At 38.4% G+C, this 27,457-nt stretch overlaps 1 protein-coding gene across 2 annotated transcripts in view; it reads left to right on the forward strand.

Moving 5' to 3' along the window:
• The window catches only part of MSH3 (mutS homolog 3), a 179,616-nt gene that overhangs the window by 46,936 nt on the left and 105,223 nt on the right, over positions 1-27,457 (forward strand). For both annotated transcript variants that reach the window (XM_039220117.1, XM_039220118.1), the window contains exons 9-12: positions 6,491-6,603; positions 9,636-9,750; positions 17,403-17,487; positions 20,597-20,706. In XM_039220117.1, coding sequence (XP_039076048.1) covers positions 6,491-6,603; positions 9,636-9,750; positions 17,403-17,487; positions 20,597-20,706 — 423 coding nt within the window. The remainder of the gene's footprint in view (positions 1-6,490; positions 6,604-9,635; positions 9,751-17,402; positions 17,488-20,596; positions 20,707-27,457) is intronic.

The following is a 27,457-nucleotide window of genomic DNA, read 5'->3' on the forward strand; positions in this document are numbered from 1 at the left end:
GTGTCACTGTGTCTACTTCCTTCTCTGAGCAGCAGTTTCTCAATTTGAAATCTCTTATTTTGTAGTGAATTCCTACTGATTTTTTTTAAAAGTCGAATGTGAACATATCAACTTGTATAAGTGAAAAGCTTGAAAGTAGGCTAGAATCAGGCATGGCTGGATTTAGGAGCTCTTCTCCTTTCTTTCCTCCTTGCGTTCACCTTCTCTAATGTTCCACAAGGTGGCAGGATGGCTCCAGCTCCTCTGTCCTTGGACTCCCAGACTGCCGGGTTCAAGTCCAGGGAAGGGCATGAACATCTCCTGGGAGTCCCTGTATCAATTCTGTAATCCATTCTTTCCTTTTCTTTCACTTTCCTAATCAACAATTTTATTTTTTGAAGAGGTAGTATATTCTAGTGGTTCAGAATCTAAAAGAATTTCAAAGATGTGGGGTGAAAAGTCTTTCATTCATCTCATCTTTTTACTGGTATGAAGCACCTGTCTTTGTCTTACTTAATGCTCTTTGTCCTGAATTCTGTCTTGCCTGATAATAAAATCTTGTCCCATGCTTTCTTTTTAATTTGCATTGGACTAGTATATTCACCTAGGCAAGTTTTTTTCCAGCGATCCTTTTATTTTTAACCTTTCTGAATTACTTTCTTATAAATTTTACTCCTGATTGTAGCACGGAGTTTTTTTCCCCTTTGTAATCCAATCTGTGATCGCTTCTCTTTTAATAAGTGCATTCATCCCATTTATATTTGTCATTTTGGCAGATATATTTGATATTAGCTTTTATATTTTCTTTTTTAATATATTTTAAAGACTCACCATGTGACTGATAATCCTTGTTTTTGTGGGGCTCTTCTGATATTTGTTAGGGATAGTGGCTGTCTTTTTAACTTTAATTTTACATAATGCCCTTAGCCTTCCAATAGTTTCCTACTATAAGTGGTGATAAGATGGATTTCATACTAATTCTGATATGGAGACATTGTAACTCTGTTACATGGTCTGTTTTATTCATTCTGGATCTCTGTTACATGCTATCCTCAGAGGAGAGAATTAATCATTCAGCCAGGAAGCTTGGAACTCCATCAGTATTTTTATCATCAGTAAGAATACTGTCAGTAGAGGCTTTGTGAGTTTTCCTATAGCAGATTGTCAGCCTTCAACAAAGCTCTTTTTGTCTATAAAAATTATAGTTTCTAAAGTTAGCATAGATCATAAAATTGGTAAGCTGACATTTGTTTGGTCACAGTTGAACATTAGATCAAGATCTTTGTAGGTGGTCTATTATTCAACACCAGAGAGTCATCAGTTTTATATTCAAGTTGACATTAAAAGATATTACTGGGTCTGAAGTTACTTTTTTTTTTTTTTTTAAGTGTGGGTTCCACACTTGTTGGGAGTTTTATCACCATTTAATTTTTTTTTAATATTTTTATTTATTTCTAGGAGAGAGAGAGAGAGACAGCGTGAGCAGGGGAGGGTCAGAGAGAGAGGGAGGCACAGAATCCGAAACAGGCTCCAGGCTCTGAGCTGGCAGTCAGCACAGACGCAGGGCTCGAACCCACGAACCGCGAGATCATGACCTAAGCGAAAGTCGGACGCTTAACCGACTAAGCCACCCAGGTGCCCCCCATTTAATTTTTTAAAAACAAAAATTTGGCAACAGAGAGGCATGTTACATATGAAAAGAATTTTTTTAAAAATTAGAAATCTTAATTTAAAACAGTGCAGCTTGGCATACCCCATATAATGACTGAGACTCCTATTTTGACCATAGTCCTCTGGTCCAGCATAGAAGGGCAACTACCACCCTGGACCCAGGGAGGAGCACAGCCTCTGTTCAGCTTCCTTTCCATTCAAGAGGCTTACAGCCAGGACCCAAACAGCCTCTGGAGACGGTAGGAAAGGGAGGGTGTTTTTATAATTTTATAGACTCAGGTCAGTTACATGACCATAGTTGACTTCCTGAATGTTTTTGGTGGAAGGATACTTATTACCCACCTGTAACAGAGCAGCTGAAACCTACCGTTGTTGGAGGAGATTTACATTTCATCCTTATACTCTAGTCTTGCAGTGACTGTCAGTGTGGCTCATGTAGACTACGGTCTTCAGTCTGCAGTTTGCCTGCGAATCATCCTGAAAACTCATTTGAAAATGAAAATATCCCTTCTCCCCTAACTTCCTGCTGAATTCAGATTCACCACATTTGGGGTGTGCAATCTGTGCCTTTAATGTGTGTTGCAGGTGATTCTGATGCAGGTAGTCCACACACTGTAGTTTGAGCACATCCAGATCGACAGTTCTGTGCTTAATGTAGAAGTTTTACTAAAATCTAGTTTGACAAAATTCTCATTGGCTATTGTTCATTATGTACACAGTGTTTAAAGTAGACATTTGTTTCAAAGATAGTGATTTAAATTTACCATAACTTTCTTCAATTAAGAAATCTGACAAAACAGATTTTATAACTTCAACCAGTTTGTGGAAAAAATGTTTGCATGAAGATGTTCAATATACAGATTGCAGAACGATGAGTTTAACACTCTTGTAATGCTTCCAGGAAAGCCTCAAGGATAACTAACAAGTCCATTTTTATCAAATTTAATGGGTTTCTAAATCCTTATCTGCTTATCAAACAAAACATTAATTAGAACAGTAATTGAGTAACCAGCTGTCTCTTGCGTTCATTCTAGGAATTTGTACAAAATCATTGTGCAGCTCACATAAGGTCATTCATTCTTTTTTGAGTTGTTAAATAATACCTTTACTACAAGCTTCTAAAAATCTAGGTATTAAGGGAGTCTCCAGGAAGATAAAAATTGATAAGAGATTTGTTAAAGTTAGTCTGATACTCTCTCTTCAGTGGACTAAGGTGAAAAAAATCCTTCTTCAGTACCACAGATGGGAGAAAATCCTCCCTCTTAGATTTCTTCCTGAATCAGCTTATGCTTGCTTAGTCTTGTAATAGAACAGAAAAAGCTTTTGGAGCTAGGTATGCTGGCACAGATCTTTCTGGAGGAAAAAAAAAACACACTAAGAAATCAGGTTTATAACTTTATTTCAGCAGCACAGAAAATCATGACAGGTATGGAATGCAAGGATTATCAGCATTAGGAAATATGAATAATATACTAAGAAATTATGTGAGGTAAGCCATGTAATTATTTTAACACATGTAGAAAGAGCATTAGGTTAAGATTCAATAATCCTTTATGACTAAAGATTTTTTTCCCCCCAAACTGGGAAACTTACCAAACCTTAGGCCAATAAGTCATTTATTCCAAAACTTGTAGCAAGCCTCGTACTTAAGAGTGAAACTTTAGAAGCATTCCTATTATTGTCAGTAAGAAGACAAAGGATGCCTGTTAGCATTACCTTTGTCCAACACAGCCTGAAAGTCTTAGCCAGTAGTGTAATGAGATAGGAAAAAGAAAAGAAGACTAGAAATTATAAGGGAGAGATAAAAACAATGTTTTTTTTTTTCAGGTGATAACATAGACCATGCAAGCAAATAAATTATTCAGTACAGTTACTATATATAAAAATTGATAGGCTCTGTACACCTTAATAACCCTCTAGTAAATATGTTTCCTTTCACAGTAGTATTAATCTATAATATATCTAAGAGTGGGCACAAATCAAAGAATATAAAACATGGAGAAAATTACAGAACATTATTGTTACATATAAAAGAAATAAAGAAATTGTACTGTCTTTAACAGCGGGTATCTTGATTTGTTAAGATATTTCTCTCTAAATTAATTGGTTGCATATCCATTCAAAATCCTAATAAGGTTTTTGTGAAACTAGACGAGGTGAACATAGAATTTGTAAGGAAATTGAAGGCCTATTAATAGTCAAGACAATCTTGAAAAGCAAGGTTTAGGGGCCGTGCCACAGATACTAATAGCACTCCATGGAAATTAAGGTACTGTGGTCCTATACAGAGATGCATGAAAAGATCCATGGAACAGGATAGAGAAGCCAGTAACAGGGTCACACATAGATAGAAATATGATATGCACTGGAGGCAGCATTATGAAGTCGTAGAAAAAGAATGTTTTATAAATGATGCTTTGATCATTAATGAATAATCATATGGAAAATCAAATTGTATTTCTGACTTTATACCATCTCTCCAAATAAATTCAGGTGAATTTAATTTGAAAAGCAAATCTTAAAAATTCACTAGACAATATAAGAAATAATGGAATACGGGGCGCCTGGGTGGCTTAGTAGGTTAAGCGTCCGACTTTCGCTTAGGTCATGATCTCGCGGTTCGTGGGTTCGAGCCCCGCGTCGGGCTCTGTGCTGACTGCCAGCTCAGAGCCTGGAGCCTGTTTCGGATTCTGTGCCTCCCTCTCTCTCTGACCCTCCCCTGCTCATGCTGTTTCTCTCTCCTAGAAATAAATAAAACAAAAAAAAAAATTAAAAAAAAAAAAGAAACAATGGAATACTTAGAAGTAGCTAAAAATTAAGATAGGTTATCTGGCTTCATGTATAAATTTTATAATGTTGAATGTAAAAGCAGTTTATAGAAGGATGAAATAAAGTACCACTTATGTAAAATTTACCACATGAAATGAAACAATATGTTGTGAAACATACTAAAGTATATTGTAAAGTAAAAAATCTCTGTGGTACTAATATACACCAAATTAAAGAGTATGTTTACTTTTTCAGATGGTAGCAAAATGAATGTGACTGAGGAGGGATGTTTGCTGTGTTTTATTATTTACTTACTTATTTAACATAGTGTTTTATTATTTTTTAGATAAAAATGTTCTAAAGCAACATGTGACAAATGTTTACATCAAGTGAATATCCAATAATGAAAGAAATGGTTGAGTAAATTATGGCTTTTATGTCCTACGAAATATTTCTCAGCCATTAAAAACAATTAGCTATTGCTAGGTCACTTTATGTGGAGGAATTTCCAAGAGTTACTACTTATGAAATAATATACAGAGAAGTTGTGTGAAGTCATCCCATTTTTATAAAACAAGGACACGTATGAGTATGCATGTATATGATACATGCTTGTGTTTGAGCATATGAACATGAAAAAAGTAACTTTTCACTCTACACTGTTAACATGGGTTGGGAGTGAGGTGATAGGGGAAGGAGGGGAGAAGGGGGAATGGGAGCCCAGCGCAACAGGAAATGAGAGAGAAAATGTACTAGTCAGCATGGATGATAAGGTTTTATATACTTGCATAATCTTAGACACGCATGTGCGCACAAAATTTTACAAAGACTATAGAACCATGTTAAATAAAGAGAGACTTGGGGCGCCTGGGTGGCTCAGTCGGTTGAGCATCCAACTTCGGCTCAGGTCATGATCTCATGGTTCGTGGGTTCGAGCCCTGCTTCGGGCTCTGTGCTGACAGCAAGCTCAGAGCCTGGAGCTGTTGTGCCCAAATCGAATCGTGAGTCCCTTGAGACCTCAAAGGAGCTGTCACTGATGCAGATACATAAGGGTCTTTATTACAAGCTCGAGCAGGGGCTCACCTGTCTACCGGTGCAGCGGCAGCAAGGAGAAGCCTCGAACAATGGTGAGCAGGGTTTTTATGGGGTAATGGATGGGGGTGTTACAGTGTACACGTTGTACGTTTTGCATCATCACATAAGCACCAGTCATAATTGTACAACACCCATGGTTATAGTTTTTGACCATTTAGTATCCCTGAGGCGTCATTACTTTTGGCGTGATCCAATCATGACCTTGGAGAATCCTTTGAAAACGACCAATTATAAGGTGAGCTCAAAGGGCCTACCTCGGGTTTAGGCAAGCGGTGAGTGATTGGCTAGTTTGTACAGAGTAACTACCTGCAGTTCCCAGTCCTGACTCAGACCACAGGAATGTTACACATATCTTTTGATTGGCTGATCCGAGGATGGTCCTGAGGGTGACTTCAGCTGAAGCTGAGCCTGTTTCTGATTCTGTTTTTTCCTCTCTCTCTGACCCTCCCCTGCTGATGCTGTCTCTCTCTCTCAGAAATAAAACATTAAAAATTTTTAAAAATAAATAAATAAATAAATAAAGAGAGAGTTGACCTTGGGAGAATTTACTCTGAATGGAGAGTGTGGTAGAAATGGACTTAGCAAAAAGCCAGCCAGACAAAGATGCCATTTCAGAGAAAGAATTACTTGATGGTGTATTTAATTGGTAGAGTATTTAAACAGATGATGCAATTAAATTAAAATGATTCTTTTCCATTTTTCTCCCTTTTGTATTTCTTAAAGTAATTGACCTCAAATTCAATAGGTTCTTGATAATCACAGTGTACTACTTGATATAAAATACTAGTGGTAAACGTTGTAGTTATATTTTATGAAATGAGGCCTTTTAACAGGGAAACTTTAGATCTTTCTCTCTTTTTTTCAACTTGGGGGAGAATAAAAAAAGAATTTCTTTTTTTGCTCAGGCCAAGGCCTAAATACAGACAGTTCAAATTATGAATAATTATCGTTGAAGTTTTCTTCTTTTTTCTTTCAGTGTGCGGGATGACAGAATTCGAGTAGAAAGGATGGATAACGTGTATTTTGAATACAGCCATGCTTTCCAGGCAGTTACAGAATTTTATGCAAAAGATGTAGTTGACATCCAAGGTAAATATTGTATATGTGTTAGTCTTAACGTCTTCGAATGTAACTGAGTTGAGATTTGGATAAAGGTGTGAGTTTGATTTTCAACTTCATCAAAACTGTGCCGTTACCAGTAAATACTGGCAAGAGTAGAGGCAGGCATTCACTGTGCTTGTGCTCATCAAAACACCCCCTGCAGCTTCTTCCTGTGTAGCTGTGATCATTTTAGTAGCTTGATGTTTCTGACAGATTCATTGGAGTGTGAGGCATTATTGACCACCCTGCCTTTTTTTCCTCTCTTAAAAAATAGCCCATTTTTTTCCTTGCAGTTTTACAGAGTATTTGGCTAAGTCTCCCGATAAAGGCTAGTGTTTTGTTAAATTGATTGCCAGAATTTAAATACCAGAACATTAATGACAGGGTATTAATATGTTAAGTAACCATTGTTTATTTAATTCACATGTCCTCAGCCAGATGTCAGTAGTGCCTGATTTGGTCTGTACCTCTCCTTCCTGCTAGTCCAGCTTCTGTTAAGGTTCATTTTTATATCCGATCACATACTACACGGCTTCACCATTAGACCATAGATAGACCGGTCTCCCCGGGACCCTCCCACAGGCACCAGTGTCTTGTTAACATTTCTCTGCCCATCTCTTTTATTTATTTTTTATTTTTTATTATTTTTCCTAATTTTATTTATTTTATCTTTTTACAAATAGTTTATTGTCAAGTTGGTTTCCATATAACACCCAGTGCTCATCCCCACAAGTGCCCCCCTCCATGCCCATCACCCCCCTCCCCCCCACACCCATCAGCCCTCAGGTTGTTCTCAGTATTCAAGAGTCTCTCATGGTTTGCCTCTCTCCCTCTCCCCCACCATTTCCCCCCTTCTTCTCCCCCGTGGTCCTCCGTTAAGTTCCTCCTAATCCTCCTATACGTGCAAACATATGGTATTTGTCCTTCTCTGCCTGACTTATTTCACTCAGCATAACACCCTCAAGGTCCATCCATGTTGCTACACATCTACCCATCTCTTTTAATCTCTTGGTACCAGATTGAGTCGAGTGTCTGAGAGGGTAACCCTCTTCCAACACAGTCTGTATTATCACAAGGGATTGTTGACTTACGTTCAAGTAAAGACAGGACTGACCCCAAGCCTGCCATAAGCCACTTTTGGCGTCAGATTCACTTAGAAGGGTAGGGGAGAGGAAACCCAGCTTGCTTGTTCCTCTTAGTGAGAAAAGCCCCACACAGGGTTTGTTGCTGTGCATAGGGTCCCTGAGGGCTGCAGTCGTCGTGTCGTGTTCCTGCCCCATCCCCTCCATCCCCCTCCCCCACCCCCACCTGGTGCCACCGCTCAGCTGCAGAGGCAGGAGATACTCATCAGGATCTGCCCAGGCTTAGAAGGTGTGAACCATGCCAGCTTCAGAGTCAGTGTGCTCAGAGAAGGCCCAAATTCTAGAATCAGTGATTCTTCTTAGTCCACATGCCATTTACTGGTTTCAGGTCAATCTTACCACATGCAGTGTTACTTCAGAACACACTGGCACGTCATCTTTATCAGATTTCCTGGGGACTAAAGATAGAAAGTTCAAAGATGAAATGCTCAGAAGGAGGAAGAGTTTCGTTAACTCTTTATTTATTTATACCTTGGGTTTATAAAAAGCCACAGTTGGAATTAATGGTTTGATATTACTGATTTATAGAGGATATTTTGTAATTTTTTTTTGTTTCTGAAAGTAATAAATGGCTATTGCAAAAAAAGTCCAAACATAGCTGTGCATAAATAAAGAAAAAAGTAAAAGCCCCTCCCCTCACATTTTTAAGAATTTTTCTGTGTACAAATCCACACATGTAAGTGTACACACATAATTCTGTGTACTCAATCTAACCTGGATTTATTCTCTTAACTAATTTTTATTGACGGCCTGTTTTGCAAAGCACCACGCATACAATAAGGAATAAGACAGACAAAGATTCCTGTCCTTCTGAAGTTCACATTCTAAGGGGGAGATATATATAATAAAATAAGATAGTGTGTTAGAAGGTGGTAAGTGTTATAAAGAAAATAAGGCAGAGAAGAGGGTGAGCTTTTGAATAGGGTGATGAAGTAAGGCCTTACTGAGAAAATGGCACTTGAGCAAAGATTTGAACAAAGATTGAGGGAGTGTAGGAGTAAAGCCATACAGACATGTAAAGGAACAGTGTTTCAGGCAGAGACAACAGAAAGTACAGCAAAGCTCAAGCGCCTGGTATGTTTAAGGCGTAAGACGGAACCAGAGTGTGAGAACAGGGTAACTAAGGGAGAGAATACGAGGAGATGGAAGGCAAATTGTGGGGATTTATAGACCTCTTGGTCTCTGTAAGGAGTTGGGCTGAGCTGCTTCTCTCAGTGAGTAGGGGGTGTTGGAGGAGTTTTATAAGCAAAGTAGTCTAATGGTCTGCTGTTCATTTTAAAAAGGATTCTTTTGGCTGCTCTGTTGAGAATACCATGTAGGGCACAGGGATGAAGCTGGGAGACCAGATGGTAAGCAGTATTCCTGCTGAGAGTTGAGAATGATTATACAACTTTTCCCCCCTTCTCTCAGCAATATATTATGATAGTTTTCTGTGTCTTTATAGATAGCAGTAAGTCTTTCTTATTAGTAGATGCATAATAATGTGGACTTATCAAAATTTATTTAACTATTACCTTATTGATGTTCAGTTAAGTTGTTTTTAGCTTTTACTGTTACAAAAGATTTTTCAGCTCACTTCCTTGTATATACACCTTTGACATGCATTTTAGAATATTTCTGAATCAAAGGGGATGAGCATTTTAATATTTTGAAAAACTTGCTCTTTGGCTCTCCAAAAAAGGCTTATTTCGCCATCAGAAAATGCTTGTTTTTCCATGACCTAGGTATTTGTAATCGACATTTTTCCAAAAGGCAGTTTAGGAGGTATTGTCTGAATTATCATTTCAATAACCATAAACTGAATTTCACTTAGCCTAAAGTTTATTTCTAATAATGGTGAACAATAATTTTAATGAAAGTCTCTATTCTGTTTTTTAGGATCTCAAAGTTTTTCTGGCATCATTAACTTGGAAAAAACTGTGATTTGCTCTTTGGCTGCTATAATAAGATACCTCAAAGAATTTAACTTGGAAAAGGTGCTTTCCAAACCCAAGTAAGTGATTTTTCAAAAATAAGGAAAAAGGGATAGAGTTATATTAAAAACATTTTCTTTAAAAAAGTGCCTTTTTAAAATTCTTTTGGCGGGGCACCTGGGTGGCTCAGTTGGTTAAAGATCCGACTTTGGCTCAGGTCATGATCTCACGGTTTGTGGGTTCGAGCCCCGTGTCGGGCTGTGTGCTGACAGCTAGCTCAGAGCCTGGAGCCTGTTTCAGATTCTGTGTTTCCTCCCCTGCTGTCTGACTCTCCCCTGCTGATGCTGTCTCTGTCTCTCTCAAAAATAAATAAAGCATTAAAAATTTTTTTTAAATTCTTTTGGCTTGAAGTTCACGTGGCTTCGTTTAGAAATAAGAGCATCTAATAAGTTTTACATTATTGCCTTTTCTTTGATTATTGGCTGACGAAAAGTCATCTTCTATTTTCTACTGTATGTTATGGTTAGACCATCTGACTAAATATAGTATGTCCAGCCTTATGGTATATAATTCAGTCTCTCTGTATTTCAGTGTATAAAAGTATTTCTTAAATTGAATTTGGTAAATATTGTACTCACAAAAGTTCAGCTACTATTGATAGAATATTCTCTTTCGGGGCAAGGATGAACTATATGGGTACTATTGGTGAAAAAATTAATATAAAGATATTTATAGACTCCATAAGAAGTTTGCCAATTTGTATTCATGTAGCATTTTAGTATACTGAATACTAAAGCACAGTTAATTGAAAAGTACTGTTAAGTGGAGTTAAGAAACATTATTAAAAGCATTCATAAAACTTCACTGCCTTTCTTATTCTTGGTTTCAGTTCTTACTTCATGGATCATAAAGTTGGAGATAAAGAGGATAGCTACTAACACAGCTTTTTAAAAGAGTGATTAACTTTGTAGAGTTCAGAGATTTAAAAACTGGTAGCTGACTTTCTAGGAAGGTAATAGGTTAAAAACCAGTGGCATAAAACATGGTAGTGGGATAATTTTCTTGCCTTTCTATATTTCACTTTCAGCAGCCCCTTGTTTGTGGCTCTTTGAAGAATTATCCTTTATCATTTTGACCCTTGATAAGTAAGCTTCTTCCTGTTCTGCAGAGGTGGGTGGGCAGATAGGAGCTACCTCAATAAAATGGCCGAATGTGAAGTGGGGTACAAAAAGGTGGTCCTGATTTTGTTGTTGGGGAGGGTGGGAGAAAGGCAGGTCCCTTAGGAATCTTTTTGTAATTTCTTTTTTGGTGTTGTTCTTTGTAATATTTAGGATAGAACAGAATATCATTTCTCTGGAAGCAGTTTTGTCCTATTTAAAATCAGTGTCAATATCCGTAAACAGGAGAGTGGATTTATTGTGTTAAATTCGTGCAGTGTGGTATTATACAGCAGTGAAAATAAATGCATTGGAGTAACGCATACCAATATTCAAAAAATTAAGTTGACATTATGTGGAGCCAAAATCAAATTGCTGAAGGACATATAATACATACTATTATATGAAGTTAGAAACTTGTAAAAAAGTCACTACTTAAGTAGTGCTTAGGAATATTACTTAAGAATACATATATGTACATACACATGTATATGGGGTGCCTGGCTGGCTCAGTCGGTTAAACATCTGACTCTTGATTTTGCCTCAGATTATGATCTCACAGTTGGTGAGATAGAGCTCCACATCAGGCTCCCTGCTTGGAATTCTCTCTCTCCCTCGCCTTCTGCCCCTTCCCTGTTTGTCCAATGCACTCTCACTCTCTCTCAAAAAAAGAAAGAAAAATTTAAGAAGAGTACATGGGTATACAGGGAAGATACAAAGATATACATGGAATTGATGAACAACAAATTCAGAAGAGTGATTTATTCCATTGGGGAAGGAGTGGAAGCAGTAAAGATTGGTGGGGGAGATGTCAAAGGGGAGTTCTAACTGATGTTTTATTTGTTAACCTGGGTACTGTATTAATCTGTATATCTTTTACAGTGGCTAAACTGTTTTATTAAAGAGCATCAACCTGTATTACACCTCATTGGGTTTTACATTAAGCTCCAATTATAGGAGACTTATTGCAGAGATTCATCCATATGGTTGGTGGTGTTGAATCCCCGTAAAGAAAGGATGCAAACTACCTACCATTTGACTTCCTCAAGATAGAGAGCGCCTCTAAATGAGGTAGAATTAGTAACTGCTAGTTTGCCCATTAAGACTTGTTTCTGTTCCTATATCACCTAGCAATGAAGTATTAATTTTGGAGTAAAGAAACTGACTTTTAAATAATTTTTTAATGTTTATTTATTTTTGAGACAGAGAGAGGGAGAACAAGCGGGGGAGTGGCAGAGAGAGAGGGAGACACAGAATCCGAAGCAGGCTCCATGCTCTGAGCTGTCAGCACAGAGCCCACCTCAGGACTCGAACTCCAGAACCGTGAGATCATGACCTGAGCCGATCGGACGCTTAACCAACTGAGCCACCCAGGCGCTCCAAGAAACTGACTTTTAAAAAATATCAGGCTCTCACATATTTAAAAGTAGATATATTTGGGTCTGCAAACACTGTTGTGTCCTCTTTATAAATTCAAAGTAAGAATAATATTAAATAGTAAAACATGTTTATTTGTACTGAAATTAAATTAGTTTATTTTTAAATTATCTGACTTGATACATTACATGAAGCTGAACTCTTCTCATTTTGTATTTGGTGGTGGTGTGGGGCAGTGGTCAGGGAACTGAATCTGCTGATGACTTAGTATGTGTCTAATCTGTTGGATGGGTGATCCCCTCCTCTCACTGTCATAGAGCCAAAGGCAAGAAAGATGGAGATCCAAAGTGTTCAGCCCTCATATAGTATAAATTTTTATTACCCAGCATATGCCAAGAACCAAGCAGGTAATCAGTAAATGTAGGATTAATGGAAGAAAAAGAAAGAAGGAAGGAATTTATCCTGTGAGTGTGGTCTTGTTTGGAAATTGCCAAAATGTCATTGGCAAATTGGTACTGTTGTTTTGCTTAAACACGAAATGTGATAATGTTATATGGATGGCATGTGATTGAACTTTGAAGATAATTCCAGAAGAGTGATTCCAAAGTTATATTTTGGAAAAAGAATGTAACCACTCCAGGTGATTACTTTGGAAAACATGAATGGTTTCGTGTATTTAGAATTCAGTTATATTACTTTAAAAGTTCAGCAGCATAATGGGGTGCCTGGGTGGTTCAGTTGGTTAAGCGGCTACTTTGGCCCAGGTCATGATCTCAGAGTTCGCGCCCCAAGGCGAGCTCTGTGCTGACAGCTCAGAGCCTGGAGCCTGCTTTGGATTCTGTGTCTCCCTCTCTCTCTGCCCCTCCCCTGCTCGTGCTCTGTCTCTTTCAAAAATAAATAAACAGAAAAACCACTTTAAAATTAAAAATAGAAAGAGAAAGAATTTCAAATCTTATACAAAATTACTATAAGAAGAAACAGAATAAAGAGCCACATAACATACTTACAGAAAATGAATGCATGCCAGAAAGATTCCCACAAATGAAATAAAAACTATAACCTGCTACTTCAAAATACAGTGATATTAGATACTAGGTAGGAAAATGATACTAGATGTGAAGGAACAAATGAGAAATAGGAAGCTTTGAAATGAGATGATAGGGTTTAAGAATGATCTGTGTATTAAAGAAAAAGATCAATTTAGGAGTGAAGAGTAAACTAGAAGGAACCCTAAAGTAAATAAACATAACACGTACACTTGATGAGAAATAGAATTTGAAAAGATAGATGTGCCAAAAAATGGTTAACATAGCAGACGTGATGAGACAACTATCCTTAGACAGACCTACTTGCGAGCTTGACCCTTGACTGTTTTCTGGGAGTTTCCAGCATTCTCTGATAAGAATGGCTCACTCTCCCTAAACTGTGCAAAGAACATGGTTTATGCTAACTACTTGCTTGTTTCTAGGAGCTGGAATTTTGGTACATGTATAAACTCCAGGTGTTGAGTCTCCAATGTGCTTCTCTGGTGCCCATTTCACACATATCATCATAACTCACTGCTGGGGAAATTAAACACATCCTGTGTGACCCCACCAGGAGAGAACTTTTGGAAGCTTGCCCTTAGTTTCCTCTAGACTTTGCCTTATGTGGCTTTAACTTTTTCTGATTTTGCTTTACCTGCTTCTAAATCAGAAAGATTGATTTTCATTTGTTAAAAAAAACTAGGGTAGGAGTGACACAGAATCTTAAATTACTTGGTAAGTTTTCAGCAAGAACATTTTCCTCCCATTATAAAACTTGAGGGGGAAAGAAGTACCCTTTGCATTTTTGTTGTCCGAAATAGTAATTATTTTCCCATTTTACTTGTAGGATTTTTATCCAGGTTCACACAGCATCAATTGTAGCCAGGCATTGTTTATGAAGTTCATTTCAAAGCATATAAAATTTGACTTTTTCCAAAAGGATAAATAATTTAAAATTGCTTATTTCACATCAGTGATCATATACGGTTGAGTTCCTAACGATGCTGGCAAATAAAACCCAGAGTTCAAAAATATAAATAATCCTAGTGGAAATAGGCACTGACAAGAGGAAATTTCTTTCGTATTTGGAAAGAAGAGCCCCAACTCCAGAAGTCATTATCAAACAAACTTATTGGAAACCCAGAAGCATATTAGGTTTTTGTGTTGCTTAATAATTATTGTTCCATAGAAATCATTCCAATTTAATATTGCCCAATGGTTGATTTCTTTTATTGAAATCAATGCAGATGTCAGTTTCAAATAAATTCCTTCCTTCTCACTGTGTCTACTTTGAAATTTAGGGGCCTTGTACAATAAGGGAAAAAAAACTAAAACAAAACAAACAAAAAACTGTATCCACAACTCAATACTGCTAATTAATAAAAGAACATGACACTGTTTCTCTGAAGTCTGGTTTTGTGAGCTAGCTTAAGTAACTTTGGTTGTTCAGTTTATTGGGTTCATTTTGGTATTGTGAATATCCAGTAATTATATCCAGTAAAAACATAGATGATGACTCTGAGCCTCTTCCCCCAGTGCTCTGTATACTAGAGTGTGTGTTAGTCCATACCCTCTTCTGCTATGTGTATAGATACTTTTTAGCAACTGGGCACAAAAGCAGTCCTGTAGGGCCACCTGGGTGGCCCAGTCAGTTCAGCATCTGACTCTTGGTTTCAGCTTAGGTCATCATCTCATGGTTCATGAAGACTGGGCCCCGTGTTAGGCTCCACACTGAGCATGGAATCTGCTTGGGATTCTCTCTCTCTCTCCCATTCTCTCTGCCCCTCCCCTGCTCATCATCTCTCTCTCAAAATAAATCAACAAACATTAAAAAATTTTTTAAAAAGCCCTGTAAGCTCTTCTGTAAACTCCATGAAATTCCTTTTTTTTTTTTTTTAAACTGTTCTGACAGTGCCTTGCTTCATAGATTCATTGGAGGCATAGTAGGAGTAGAGTTTCACTTTTAGTTGGAGTTAGGTGACTAAACCCTCAACTAATTGGTAGAACAGTGATGCTTTCAGAATCCTAAACCTAAGACTTCATTCTTCAGGATATGGACTGTTGAGTTTACTAGTTCTTGTGAGGGTGAAGCCAGCTGAACAGTGTTTCTGGACAGTCTACAGATCTTAAACGCCACTTATTTGTCTTACAGCTCTGTTGTTCATGGGAGATTAAGACAGCTAGCTGAGATGTTTTTAGAAAAGGCTGTTGGATTATGGGTTCTTGATTAGTTTTTCTCTCAAACCAAATGAGCATCCCTGTAGAGTTTGTGTTTGATGAAGGTACTCAAGTGTTAATCACTTATGATCAATCAACCTGTCAGGAACAGGGAAGGAAATGACTTCCATCCAAACACATGGGCACTGGCTAGATACCAACTCAAGTTTAGGCTACCAACTCTTCCAACTTGGATCTTTGATCATGGAGGTGTATGAACACCTGTCAGCTACCCAGCAAATCACTACCTAATTGTTTCTTTCTGAAAATAATGTTTTACATCTTATTATTGTCCCTGGGTGTTTTATGGACATTTCTGAGCTTTATGACTCAAAGGAAACCAACCAACCAAGCCAAACTGGTTTTCCCATAGGAAAATGGCAGACATTTGTTGAGCATCTGTGTGCTGCTAGGCTCAGCAAGTTCTGCAACATGTATGACATAAATAACTCTTGCCTTCAAGGAACTTAGATCTATTAATGAGGATAGCAGAAGAACACGTAATTGCTGTAATGCAAAGCAGATTAAGTTAAGTGCTGTAAGAAGGAGCAAAAGAGCTACAAGCACTTGCTGTCAATCACTGTTAGAGTTGCCTCCCTCTAAAAATCATTAACAACTTTTCACAGAAGCTACATCAAACCTGTCAGAGAAATCCTCCTGCTAAAGGACAGTTCTTACTAGGCAGTATTCCTAATATGCCATCAGGTATTTCTCTTCCAGGGCTCCAGAGCTTTAGCTGGGAGAGTCATCTACAAGTGAAGGCATCTTTCAGTGAGCACTGGTTCTGATTTTAGGTGTAGACTCCTGGATGGAGCCTTCTTTCCATAACTGACTTAGAAAACTGCTTGTATTTAAATCTTATCACAGCCATGAGAGATACAGTAGGTTTATAATTCAAACACTCATGCTTTTCCTCCAAATAGTTCGGTGGCTTGCCATTCTTCTTGCCTTTAAAAATAAGCTGTAAAATCTGTAAGTGCTGTTGATAGAAACATAATGGAAGTCAAATTACTGTATTAGGAATGCATTGATTAATATACTTTTTAACATGAAAGACTGCTAAGGACAAAATTAGATTTGTGCATACAGTTATTAATCATCACAACTTGGGGCGCCTGGGTGGCTCAGTCAGTTAAGCATCCAGCTCTTGATTTTGGCTTAGATCATGATCTCACAGTTCATGAGATCGAGCCATACGTTGGGCTCCATGTTGAGTGTGGAGCCTGCTTGGGATTAGTTTCTCTTCCTCTTCTGCCCCTCTCCTGCTCGTGCACACTCTATCAAAATTAATAAATAAACATTAAAAAATCATCACAATTCAATACTCAAGTCTATTTGCAAGTTACTGAACTTTAAGCTCATTTGGGATAGTCACAGTGACCTAGGGAGAATGTGAATTCTTTGAGCTTAAGGAAATAATTTTTGCTACTTTCTTGGTTTTATATTCCACTAAAACATTAGTCCCATTAATGTGTGTTGTTAATTTAGAGTATATAACATTTGTTGCACATATCAGAATGTTGATTAGAAGCTGTTAAAGGGTTTATCAAGATGATCTCATGCTAAAGAATAAGGAAGATGTTTTTAAATATCTTGACATATTTTTTAGCTAATTGCATAGCTTTTCCTGAAGATACCACCACATGCTCTGCTGATGATAAAAGACTGTGTTTGGATCTATTCCTGGAAATGTAAAAAAGAGATGTTGGTACCATTTACTTCCCTTTGCTTGTTTATGGTGTGAGACAACTGTCCTTTTGCATCAGTCTGTTTAATGGCACCAGCATCAATGGAAGACACTATCCCAGTGAATACTCGTTTGCTGCTTTTGATTTGATTTTCTGTCACAGAGCTCATTTTTGTCATAATGATATTGGAATTATCTTTAGTGCCTAAATTAGTTTTTCAAATTTCTTTATGCACTTATATCATGGCTCATGTTTCATTCTTTTACAGGAATTTTAAGCAGTTGTCTAGTGAAATGGAATTCATGACAATTAATGGAACAACATTAAGGAATCTTGAAATCCTACAGAATCAGGTCAGGTAAACCTAAAGGCTAAGTGATTCAAAATGGTTTTGAAAAAAATACTTGGAGTAAAGTAGCAGTCTTTTCTTAAAAGTGCAGGTGAGAACAAGAATATTGTCTTCAACTGATTACTCTGCTTGTCATCTATCTAGTAGTTGATAATTACAGCATCCATTTTTTTGAGAATCAAATATATGAACTACTTCCCTAGGGGTTACTTTGAGAGCTATAGAGCTTCCTTTTTACTTATTGAAATGACATGCCCATCCTGATAGTTTCTGTATCACATATTCCTTTGGAAAGGCACCATCTTTGAAAATTAATATAAAGTGGATTTTTTGTCTTCTTGATTATGTTTTTTCTATATACCTTAACTTTTCATTGAAATGTTTTCAGTCTTATTCATTCTGCATATGAAACCAGTTACTGCATATGAATCAAGTTCAGTTAGATTTTAAGATGTATAAATTTCATTTCACAAGCTTCTGTCATCATTTATTTGCCCTTTATTGATGAGTTATGAAGATAATGGAGACATTAAATTCATTGCTTTGATTTATTATAAGTTGAAATATTATATGATGTTAACATAAAGTCATAGAAGTAAAAAGTAATTCCGAATCATTTGAGTAAATAGTTGAAAAGCTGAATCATCCGAGTTAAATGGTTTAAAGCTCTTCAAAAATATTTATTGCTGGGGTGCCTGGGTGGCTCAGTCAGTTGAAGACCTGACTCTTGATATTGGCTCAGGTCATGATCTCATGGTTCATGAGTTCGAGCCCCGAGTTGGGTTCTGAGCTGATAGCACAAGGCCTGTTGGGGATTCTTTCTCTCCCTCTCTCATCTGCCCCTCCCCTGCTCTCTCTATTTCTCTCAAAATAAATAAATAAACATTTAAGAAGTCCCTCTTTATTAACAAAAAGAGAAATATTTATTACTATTTTGAATGAAAGTAAATGCTGAATTTATTCCCCCTACTCCTAGATTTATATATTACTAGTTTCTCTCATCTAGTTTCTCTATCTTCCAAGGTATCCTTGTATACTAGTCAGTATTACTTTCATACAGTAACATTTTTATCTTGTCATTACGTTATCTAGAAATTGAGAATTTTTCCCACAATTTTTTTTCCATCAACTTGGTATACATTCCCATGATCGGAAATGAGCAGTAGGAAGAAAAGGACATTTCTTGGGTGAAGAAGAGCTCAGAGTCAGACTCTGAAGACCTTGTTCCAGGCCTGACCTTCTAAGCTTTCTTTATTCTGCCACATCCTTCCTGTTCAGATGCTGCTGTTGTGGAGTCAGTTCTGAAATTAAATTCCTAAGGCAAAAATCACTTGTCATTAAAGTATCCTTATCAGGACTTGGGCCATTATAGAAACAGGCCAGGAATTCAAAGCTTCGGCTTGTCTTTGCACTTCGACTTTGGCCTCCATTACCATGGAACAATGGAAACGGGTAATGAGGAGGGGGCTGGGTGTCAGGGAGAGCAAACGAATAATAGAACTCTTTCTTTCCCATCCCTCCCTCTCTTGTCTGAGAGGGTTCTTCAGTGATGCAATAAACCACTGGAAAATTATTCTTGTCCACTGTTCTTTTCCTGGGACCCCTTACTGTCTTCAGGCCAGTGGGACTCTTGTTTCAGAAGGAATGGCGCTGTTGTTGATGTGGACTGCCCTGGTTAGTCAGCTCTGTCTGTCCAGCTCATTCTCAGCCAGGCCATCTGTGATCTATGCTTTGCTTTAAACTCCTAAGGCCTGGCAGCTTTTGTCATCCCTTTCATAGTTAGTTTCTGCCAGGTGCTATCATGTCTTAATTATGAGTCATTTCTCCCATACTTGGAAAGAAGTACCCTAAGGGAGGAACTGGGTCTTAATATACCTTTGCAGGCCATACAGCTGAGTACATAAGAGGTATTCTGTAAGTACCTGCTTGATGATTTGAAGGAAAAGGAAAAAGTTAAAAAAAAAAACTTAGGTGAAAACTGTAGTCTTACATTCCAGATGAGATTTGGAAGTCTGTTAATACAGACTTTTTGAAATACCATGTAACCTTGGTTAAAATTAACTATCATCTCTAGTTAATTGTAAATTATTGAACCACTATTTTTAGTGGTTCAACTTTCAAGTAGCAAAGCATAGATAGACAGTTTTTTACTAAGGGTTTAATAGAGCAGACTAAAATAAAATCCTCCCAGGGTGAATTCCTAGAGTGCAGTGCATTTTACTTTGATCTCCAGTACCTTCTGCTTGTTCAGTGTTTTCATGAGAGTCTTAGTCCTTAGAATGAGAACTCTGAGATGGTAGAGGATACTGAATTGCTGAAGGAAGTTAAATTATCTTCACTGTACTTCCCAAAGGAGAAAAGTATATATTTTTAAGATGCTTAAGACAAACTTTTATCTTAAAAGATTTTACATTAAAGAAAAGGAAGGAGGGTGCCTGCCACCTGGGTGGCCCAGTCAACCGGTTAAGTGTCTAACTTTGGCTCAGGTCATGGTCTTACCGTTTGTGAGTTTAGCCCGCATTGGGCTCCCTGAGCCTGCTTCCTGTCGTCTGTTCCCCTCTTTCTCTGCTTCTCCCCCACTTCTTTCTATCAAACATAAAAATTAAAAAAATATTTCTGAATATTTTTAGTTAGCAGAACTATACATAGACTGTTCCATTTTTGTGCAGATATCAAAACTTTATGTATAGTGCATGTGTGTTCATATGTACGTGCATTCGTCAGACATTAAACAAACACCTGTTATGAGTTGTAGTTTATGATAGGTATGTGTCACATTTAAAATTGGGGTATATGGAGGGGTGCCTGGGTAGCTCAGTTGGTTAAGCATCCAACTTGGGTTCAGGTCATTATCTCAATGGGTTGTGAGTTCGAGCCCTGCATCAGGCTCAGTGCTGCCAGCTCGGAGCCTGTAGCCTGCTTCAGACTCTGTATCTCCCTCTCTCTCTCTGCCCTTTGCCCACTCACGCAGTGTGTCTCTGTCTCTCCAAAATGAATAAACATTAAATAAACTAAAATTGAGGTATATGGAATAATTAAGGCACATGAACAATGATCAGTTTTGGTACAAATACAATGTCTAGTTAATAAACCTTTTCTTCTGTCTTTCTTAGACTGACATGAAAACCAAAGGAAGTTTACTTTGGGTTTTAGACCATACTAAAACCTCATTTGGGAAACGGAAGTTAAAGAAGTGGGTGACCCAGCCACTCCTTAAACTAAGGTAAAGGATTTTTTTTTTTCGTGTGTTTAATCTGAAATTGTATAAAGTTGTGAAATTAAGTGTTTGTTAGTTTCCTTAAAACCTTAGGTTACCATGGCTTTAAGGATAGAGTTTTAGGGGTGCCTGGCTGGCTTAGTGAGATGAGCATGTGATTCTTGATCTTGGGGTTGTGAGTTCAAGCCTTGTGTTGGATGTAGGGATTACTAAAGCAATAAATAAACTTAAAATAAAAATAGAACAGGGCACCTGGGTGGCTCAGTTGGTGAAGCATCCAACTTCAGCTCAGGTCATGATCTCTCAGTTTGTGGGTTCAAGCCTTGTGTCGGGCTCTGTGCTGACAGCTCAGAGCCTGGAGCCTGCTTCAGATTCTGTGTCTCCTCCTCTCTCTGCTCCTCCCCTGCTCATGTTCTGTCTCTCTGTGTCTCTCAGTAATAAGTAAACATTTTTTTAAAAATCTAAAAAAATTTTTTAAAAACCAGAATTTTAAATTGGGGAAGATTTTCTTTTGCATCTGGCTAAATGCTGTCTAATATCGTGAGGATCTTTCCCTTGTCCCTAGAATGAGTCTGCTTACAAGGCGAGTCAAAGAAAAGTGAGTTATCCAGTTAGTTTGGGTCATCAGTAGCATAAGAGAGTAGGGAGGAGGGGGCTGAAGAGATGGAGCACCGCCTTTCGTAAGAAGGCTTTGAAGGCTAGGCTGAGTTGGTGGCCAGAGAAAGTTAATCCAGTGATTCTGAGCATGGGATGATGGGATCAGATCTGGGCTTGTAGTTGGGGAGAGAACAAACTTGTGGTTAGGTTGGCAAATCGACAAGTTCATGGCGAGGTTCTGAGGGACCTGAGCTAAAGCAGGAACAGTAGGGTTCTGAAAGAGGAGTCGGGTGTGAGACACTTGGGAAAGTAGATGAGTAAACTAGGAGCCCCTTCAGGGAAGGTAGCTGAATCTGATGCTTAAAACACAGCTGTTTCCAAGCTTGCCTGCACCTTGCAGTCACTTGAGAAGCTTCACAGATATTCAGTTGGTCTCCAGTGTGGCCTGGGACTTGGAATTTTTAAATTACTTACGATGATAATGGTTTCCAAATCACTTCACTCTAAGTGTTCTTCTTGGGCATAAAGACCTGCAGAGGAGGGAAACTGACTCAGTAAAGAAAACATTCTGCGAAGGGAAGTACAGTTGATTCTTGAACAACGTGGATTTGAACTGTGCAGGTCCACTTACGTGTGAATTTTTTCTGGTGCAGTACATTACTGTCAGTGTACTTTTCTTATGATTTTCTTAATGTTTCCTTTCCTACAGCTTACTTTATTGTGAGAATACAGAATGTAATACATATATAAAATACATGTTGATCAACTATGTTATCTGTAAGGCTTCTGGTCAGTAGTAGGCTATTAGTTAAGTTTCTGGGGAGCCAAAAGTTGTAGTAGGATTTTTGACCGTGGGAGGTTCGGTGCCCTTAATCCCCACATTGTTCAAGGGTCAACGGTATCTACTTTGGTTCAGTACTGAAACGAGGTAAGAATGCCTTGTGGAGCGAAAGCAGACCAGATGGCTTTCTGCAGAGAGTGTGGAAAGACATCTACCTCAGCATTCATGGCACTTCTTACATTCTTATTTACTTGGTTGAAATATTCAGCAGAAACAGAGTCAGTAGCAGACTTTTTAAAGTAAAATTTTTATTTCTATTGTGAAATTTGTTTTCTATACCCAGGATTAATTTGAGATGAATTCAGTAGACCATATCGTATGCTCTGTAGGAGCTGAATCATGCATCTCTTGGGATTCTACTTTCCCAAGAAGGCTGAAAGACAATGTGCCATGTGTTGAGCACTGATGCTTTCCAAGTGTGAGCTTTACACCAACCTAACACTTATATAGCTGTTAACAAACACACAAAACTTTTTCCTTTTAATTTTAGGTCACAATTTTAAATCAGGAGAGGGACAGACAGAGACGGAGACACTGAACTCAAAGCAGGCTCCAGACTCTGAGCTGTCAGCACGGACCCATATGTGGGGCTCGAATCCACAAACAAACTGAGATCGTCAATGACCTGAGCCGAAGTAGGACACTTAACCGACTGAGCCACCCAGGCACCCCTCTAGCTTCTTCTTATAAATGAATGTCACATTGGCAAGCCATTAGTCCTGAAACCTTTTAGTACTAAATTATATTGAATTCATTTTTTTGAGGTTTGATCTTTGAATTTCTTCTGCTTCTCTGGATTGATACGATCTTGTCAATTTTTTGTATATACACCATAGGCATTTTGTTGGTTTTGTCAAAAAGCCCTGAAACATGAATTCTATTTGTTAATATTGATAGAGAGACGAAAAAGAAAACTTTGGAAAGTATGGGATGAGTCTCTAAAATGTTATTTTAGGCAAAATATTAATTTTGAAGGCAGATTTGTTCATCTTAAAAGGACTCAAGGTTTGATAGTTTACTCGAAATTTTAATATATTAAACAAAAATAAGTTGTGGATTTCCTTTTTGGGTACCTCTTCCACCTGCACCTTCAATGTTGATGTGATCCAGAGCTCTCTCCCGGGACCTCTTCTTACTTTCAGCCCTGCTTGGGATCTTATCTGGGCTCGTGGTTTCTAGAGCTCACATGCTCATGACTTTGTCACATTATTTCTAGCAGCCCCATATTCACACATCTGCTAAGACATCTCTGCCTCAGAAAACAATCAGTTTGAATGCTGATTGAAACAGATTGGAAACAAAGCATTTCCTTCAGTGAGACAGTGCTTTCTTGGAAATGAAGACGTGTGTGTGTGTGTGTGTGTGCACGCGCGCGCACGTGCGCGCGCATGTGCGTGCCCGCGCATGTGCGTGCCCTCTGCCCGCATTCATGTAGACATGTGTACACACATACAGAGCAAGGGATCATTAATCACAACGCAGAATCTGAGAAATCAGTTCCTTCCCTTCTAGTGGATGGATTATTTTGTTCAACAGTGAAGACCACTGGATTTTTGGCAAGAGGTAGTATTGTATCATCTGGCCTTTTTGTAAAATCACTTTTTATGAAAGGCAGTCAGATGAAAGCCTTTGTATGAAAGGCTTTTTGTTTATTGAGGAAACTGAGCCTCTTGCCCTTCTCTCTTTCTGCTCTGCACTACCGATGGATTACTTTTAATGTATACTTTATCATCCTGTCCCCTGCTGTTTACAGTTCTCACAACACACCAAGGTCTCGTTTTATTTCTGGACCTTTGTGCAGTCTGTTTCCTTTTTCTAAAGTAGAAACTTGTACTCATCTTTGTTTCCCTTCTAGTTTGCTGCCTACTTCTTCAAAGCATCCTTTGCTATTTGCTCATCTTCTAGGTATCCTTTCAGTGTTGGCATTTCAGAGACCTGACCTGTAGGAGCTGCACTTTCTTCTTCCCTAAGCCTCCTGAATCTGAACCCCTAAACCTCCCCTCACCACCTCTCCTCACTGTCTCCTACACCTACCCCATGAACATTTCTGTTCCAATGACTTTAAATGTCAAAATGTCAGTGATTCCCAGATTTCTCTCTCTGGTCTTTACTCTCTCCTATTCTCCAGGCTTTTGTATTCAGCTAAGATTCATCAGCACCTAGGGGCATCACAGAAACTTCGTGTATTCAACCCTGTTCCTCCTCCTGGTTTCTCTATTCCGGGAACCGGCACTTATACTGAATGAGTTGCTTAGCCCAGAAATGGAAATTTATCCTGGACATTTCCTTTCTGACAGCTGTGTCCAATCTAATACTAAGTCCTGTTTCCTTTAGTTCTAAAATATATCTAGAGTCTGTATGTCTTGCCATCTCCACTGCCATCATCCTGGGTTAAAGCGTATCAGTTCTCACTTGGACAGCTGCAGTATCCTCCTCACTGATCTCTTTTTCAAGGTAAAGTCTGAATCATGCCACCCCCCTGCTTTAACCTCTTCATTGGATTTCCACTTGCTCCAAATAAAATTAAAATTCTTTAGGGGCGCCTGGGTGGCTAAGTCTGCTAAGTGTCTGGCTCTTGGTTTCAGCTCAGATCAGGTCATCATCTGTATTTGTGGGATTGAGAGCCCCACGTTGTGCTCCACACTGACAGCACAGCTTGGGATTCTCTCTCTTCTTCCCCTCTTTCTCTTCTTCTTCTCTTTCTCTGTCCCTCTTCTGCTTGCACTGTCTTTCAAAATAAACAAATAAACTTAAAAAAATTTAAAATTCTTGGGACCCCTGGGTGGTTGATTCTTGATTTCGGCTCAGGTCGTGATCTCACAGTTTCTTGGGTTTGAGCCCCATGTCAGGCTCTGCACTTTCTTTCCCTCTCTCCCTGCCCCTCCTCCACTTCCACTGTTTCTCTCTCTCAGGATGCATAAACTTAAAAAAAAATTAAAGTTCTTTAACATAGCTCTTCCCTGCATTCACACATTGATCATTTTTGTTCACTTTGGCCTTCTTTGGTTTCTGAGCTTCCAAAAGTTTTTTTCATTCTGTGGTCTTTGCATTTGCTGGGCTCTCTGCATAGAGTGTTTTTCTTTTTCTCTTTAATCCTCAAATGACTGATTCCTTTTAAGTCTCACCTTTTTTTAAAAAAATATTTTTAATGTTTATTTATTTTTAAAGGAGAGAGAGACAGTGTGAGCAGGGGAGGGGCAGAGAGAGAAGGAGACAGATTCAGAAGCAGCTCCAGGCTCTGAGTTGTCAGCATATTGCCCGACGTGGGGCTTGAACTCAAGAACTGTGAGATCATGACCTGAGTTGAAGTAGGATAACCAACCGACTGAGCCACCCAGGCACCCCTTAGGTCTCACCTTAAAATGTCACTTTTTCAGAAGTTTTGTCTGACCACTTAGAATCTAAATTATGTTCCTTGTGTTACTCTTCAATAGCATATAGGACTGTGTATCATGATTGATATTTGTTTTTTTCTTTTTATTTAATATTTAGCTCTTCCTAAATTGTGTTACAAGCATTTGATAAATATTTATTAAGTAGTAAAGTAGTGAGTCATTCAAGACCTAACTTAGATAGCTCCTTTGAAAAGTCCTCCTTTTTCTCCTTTCTTCCTCTGTAGAAAGTTAACTGCTCTCAGTTTTGTCTAGACCCTACCCTTCCGTCACTAACTCACACAGAACGCATGGGGGGCTCATAGTACTTTGAATATTATAGATGGCCTAGAAATTATGAACAAATGAATCCATTTGAAAATCATAGGGTTCTCAGTAGGCCTTGCAAATAAAGGCACACCTGTGTGAAAGAAGTTTAAGTTTTCTAAGAAAAACTCCATGATTTTAAAAGAACCTTAGAAGCAAACTTCCTTCACACAGTTCCTTGTTTTAGTGGGACAGTTGCTTGTTTCGGTTTGAAAACCTTGAACACTTAACAATGGACGACATGGTTTGGCCTCATCTTGTATTCTTGTCAACTGTTAGTGGAATTAGTGTAAATAGAAGTTACTTGGTGAAAGTCATGTGACTCAGTGAGGAAGCCAGGTTGGGTGATGGGAAGGGGCCATCTTCCCACCTTAGGCACAGCTGGTTTTAAGTATCATGTAAAAGATTTGACTCATAAATCTGAACGCATCTAAATATGAATTTTTTGTGTGTAGAGATATTTGGGCGCACTGTAATTTTCCTGTGGTTCTTTAAGGCCATAGGAATTTCAATTCCATACTGGGTGATTTAGGTAGTGTGTTAGTTTGCTGGGGATAACAGTATCACCAAATGAGTAGCATCAACACACGTGTGTCTCTTTCTGAGGCCTCTGAGGGAGAAGCTGTACCATGCCTCTGGCCTGACTTGTGGCAGTTTGCTGACAATCTTTGGTGCCATTTGACTTATAGATGCACCTCTTTTCTTTCTGCCTTCACATTCACTGGTGTTCTTCCAGTGTGCTTATCTCTCCACATGACATTCTTTCAGTGAGGATGTAATCCTATTGGATTAGGGGCCTACCATATTCCAGTATGGCCTCATCTTAACTAATTACATCTACAGTCACCCTATTTCCAACTAAGGCCACATTGTGAGGTACTGGTGATTAGGTCTTCAATGTATATTTTTTTGTTGACACAATTTAGCCTGTAACAGGTAGGCTCAATAATTTCATATCTTTTCTTTTTTGGCCACAAGCAGATTGTAAATATACTCATCTCTTGAATGGAAACAAGTGTTCTGATTATTATTTAAATGTATTGCACACTTATTCAACATCTAAAGTGACGTCATTCAGAACCATTGAATTTTGTAAGTTACAAACATTGTGCAATTCTGTGCCTGCAGTACAGTACTCTGGAAAATCATCCATCTGTCTTAGCTTTGAAAAACATTCTGGTCTGCATCTATCCAAGTGAAGGTTTTTATACAAAATGTTAGATTGATTTAGGGATCAGAAAGAGATATTTATATGTGAAAAAAAAAAAAAATAAGGGAAATGTTTGGGTAGAAAGGAGCAGAGGTCCCAGTCTAGGGGTTGAAGAGAGAAAGGTAGCCAAGGTGGGAAGGGAGAGGGCTGAGGGCTAAGAGGTAAGATGTGTTACTCTGCAATGGGTCTTGTGTGGGAGTGGAAATAAGATGGCAGGGCAGGAAACTGACACCTGGCTGTGTTGCATTATTTTAGTCCTTCTTTCAAATAGTTATTACTTCATTTTATAGGGCGTAACACTGAGACTCGGGTTAATTATCCAAGATCATCCAGGTGGCACATAGGGCCCATCTAGAATCCCACACTTTGGGAGCTATTGGGACTTTGCCTTTAGTTCTGATTCTCTCACTC

Source organism: Hyaena hyaena, unplaced genomic scaffold (assembly GCF_003009895.1).
Source record: "Hyaena hyaena isolate Hyena2069 unplaced genomic scaffold, ASM300989v1 scaffold_862, whole genome shotgun sequence".
Taxonomy (NCBI): domain Eukaryota; kingdom Metazoa; phylum Chordata; class Mammalia; order Carnivora; family Hyaenidae; genus Hyaena; species Hyaena hyaena.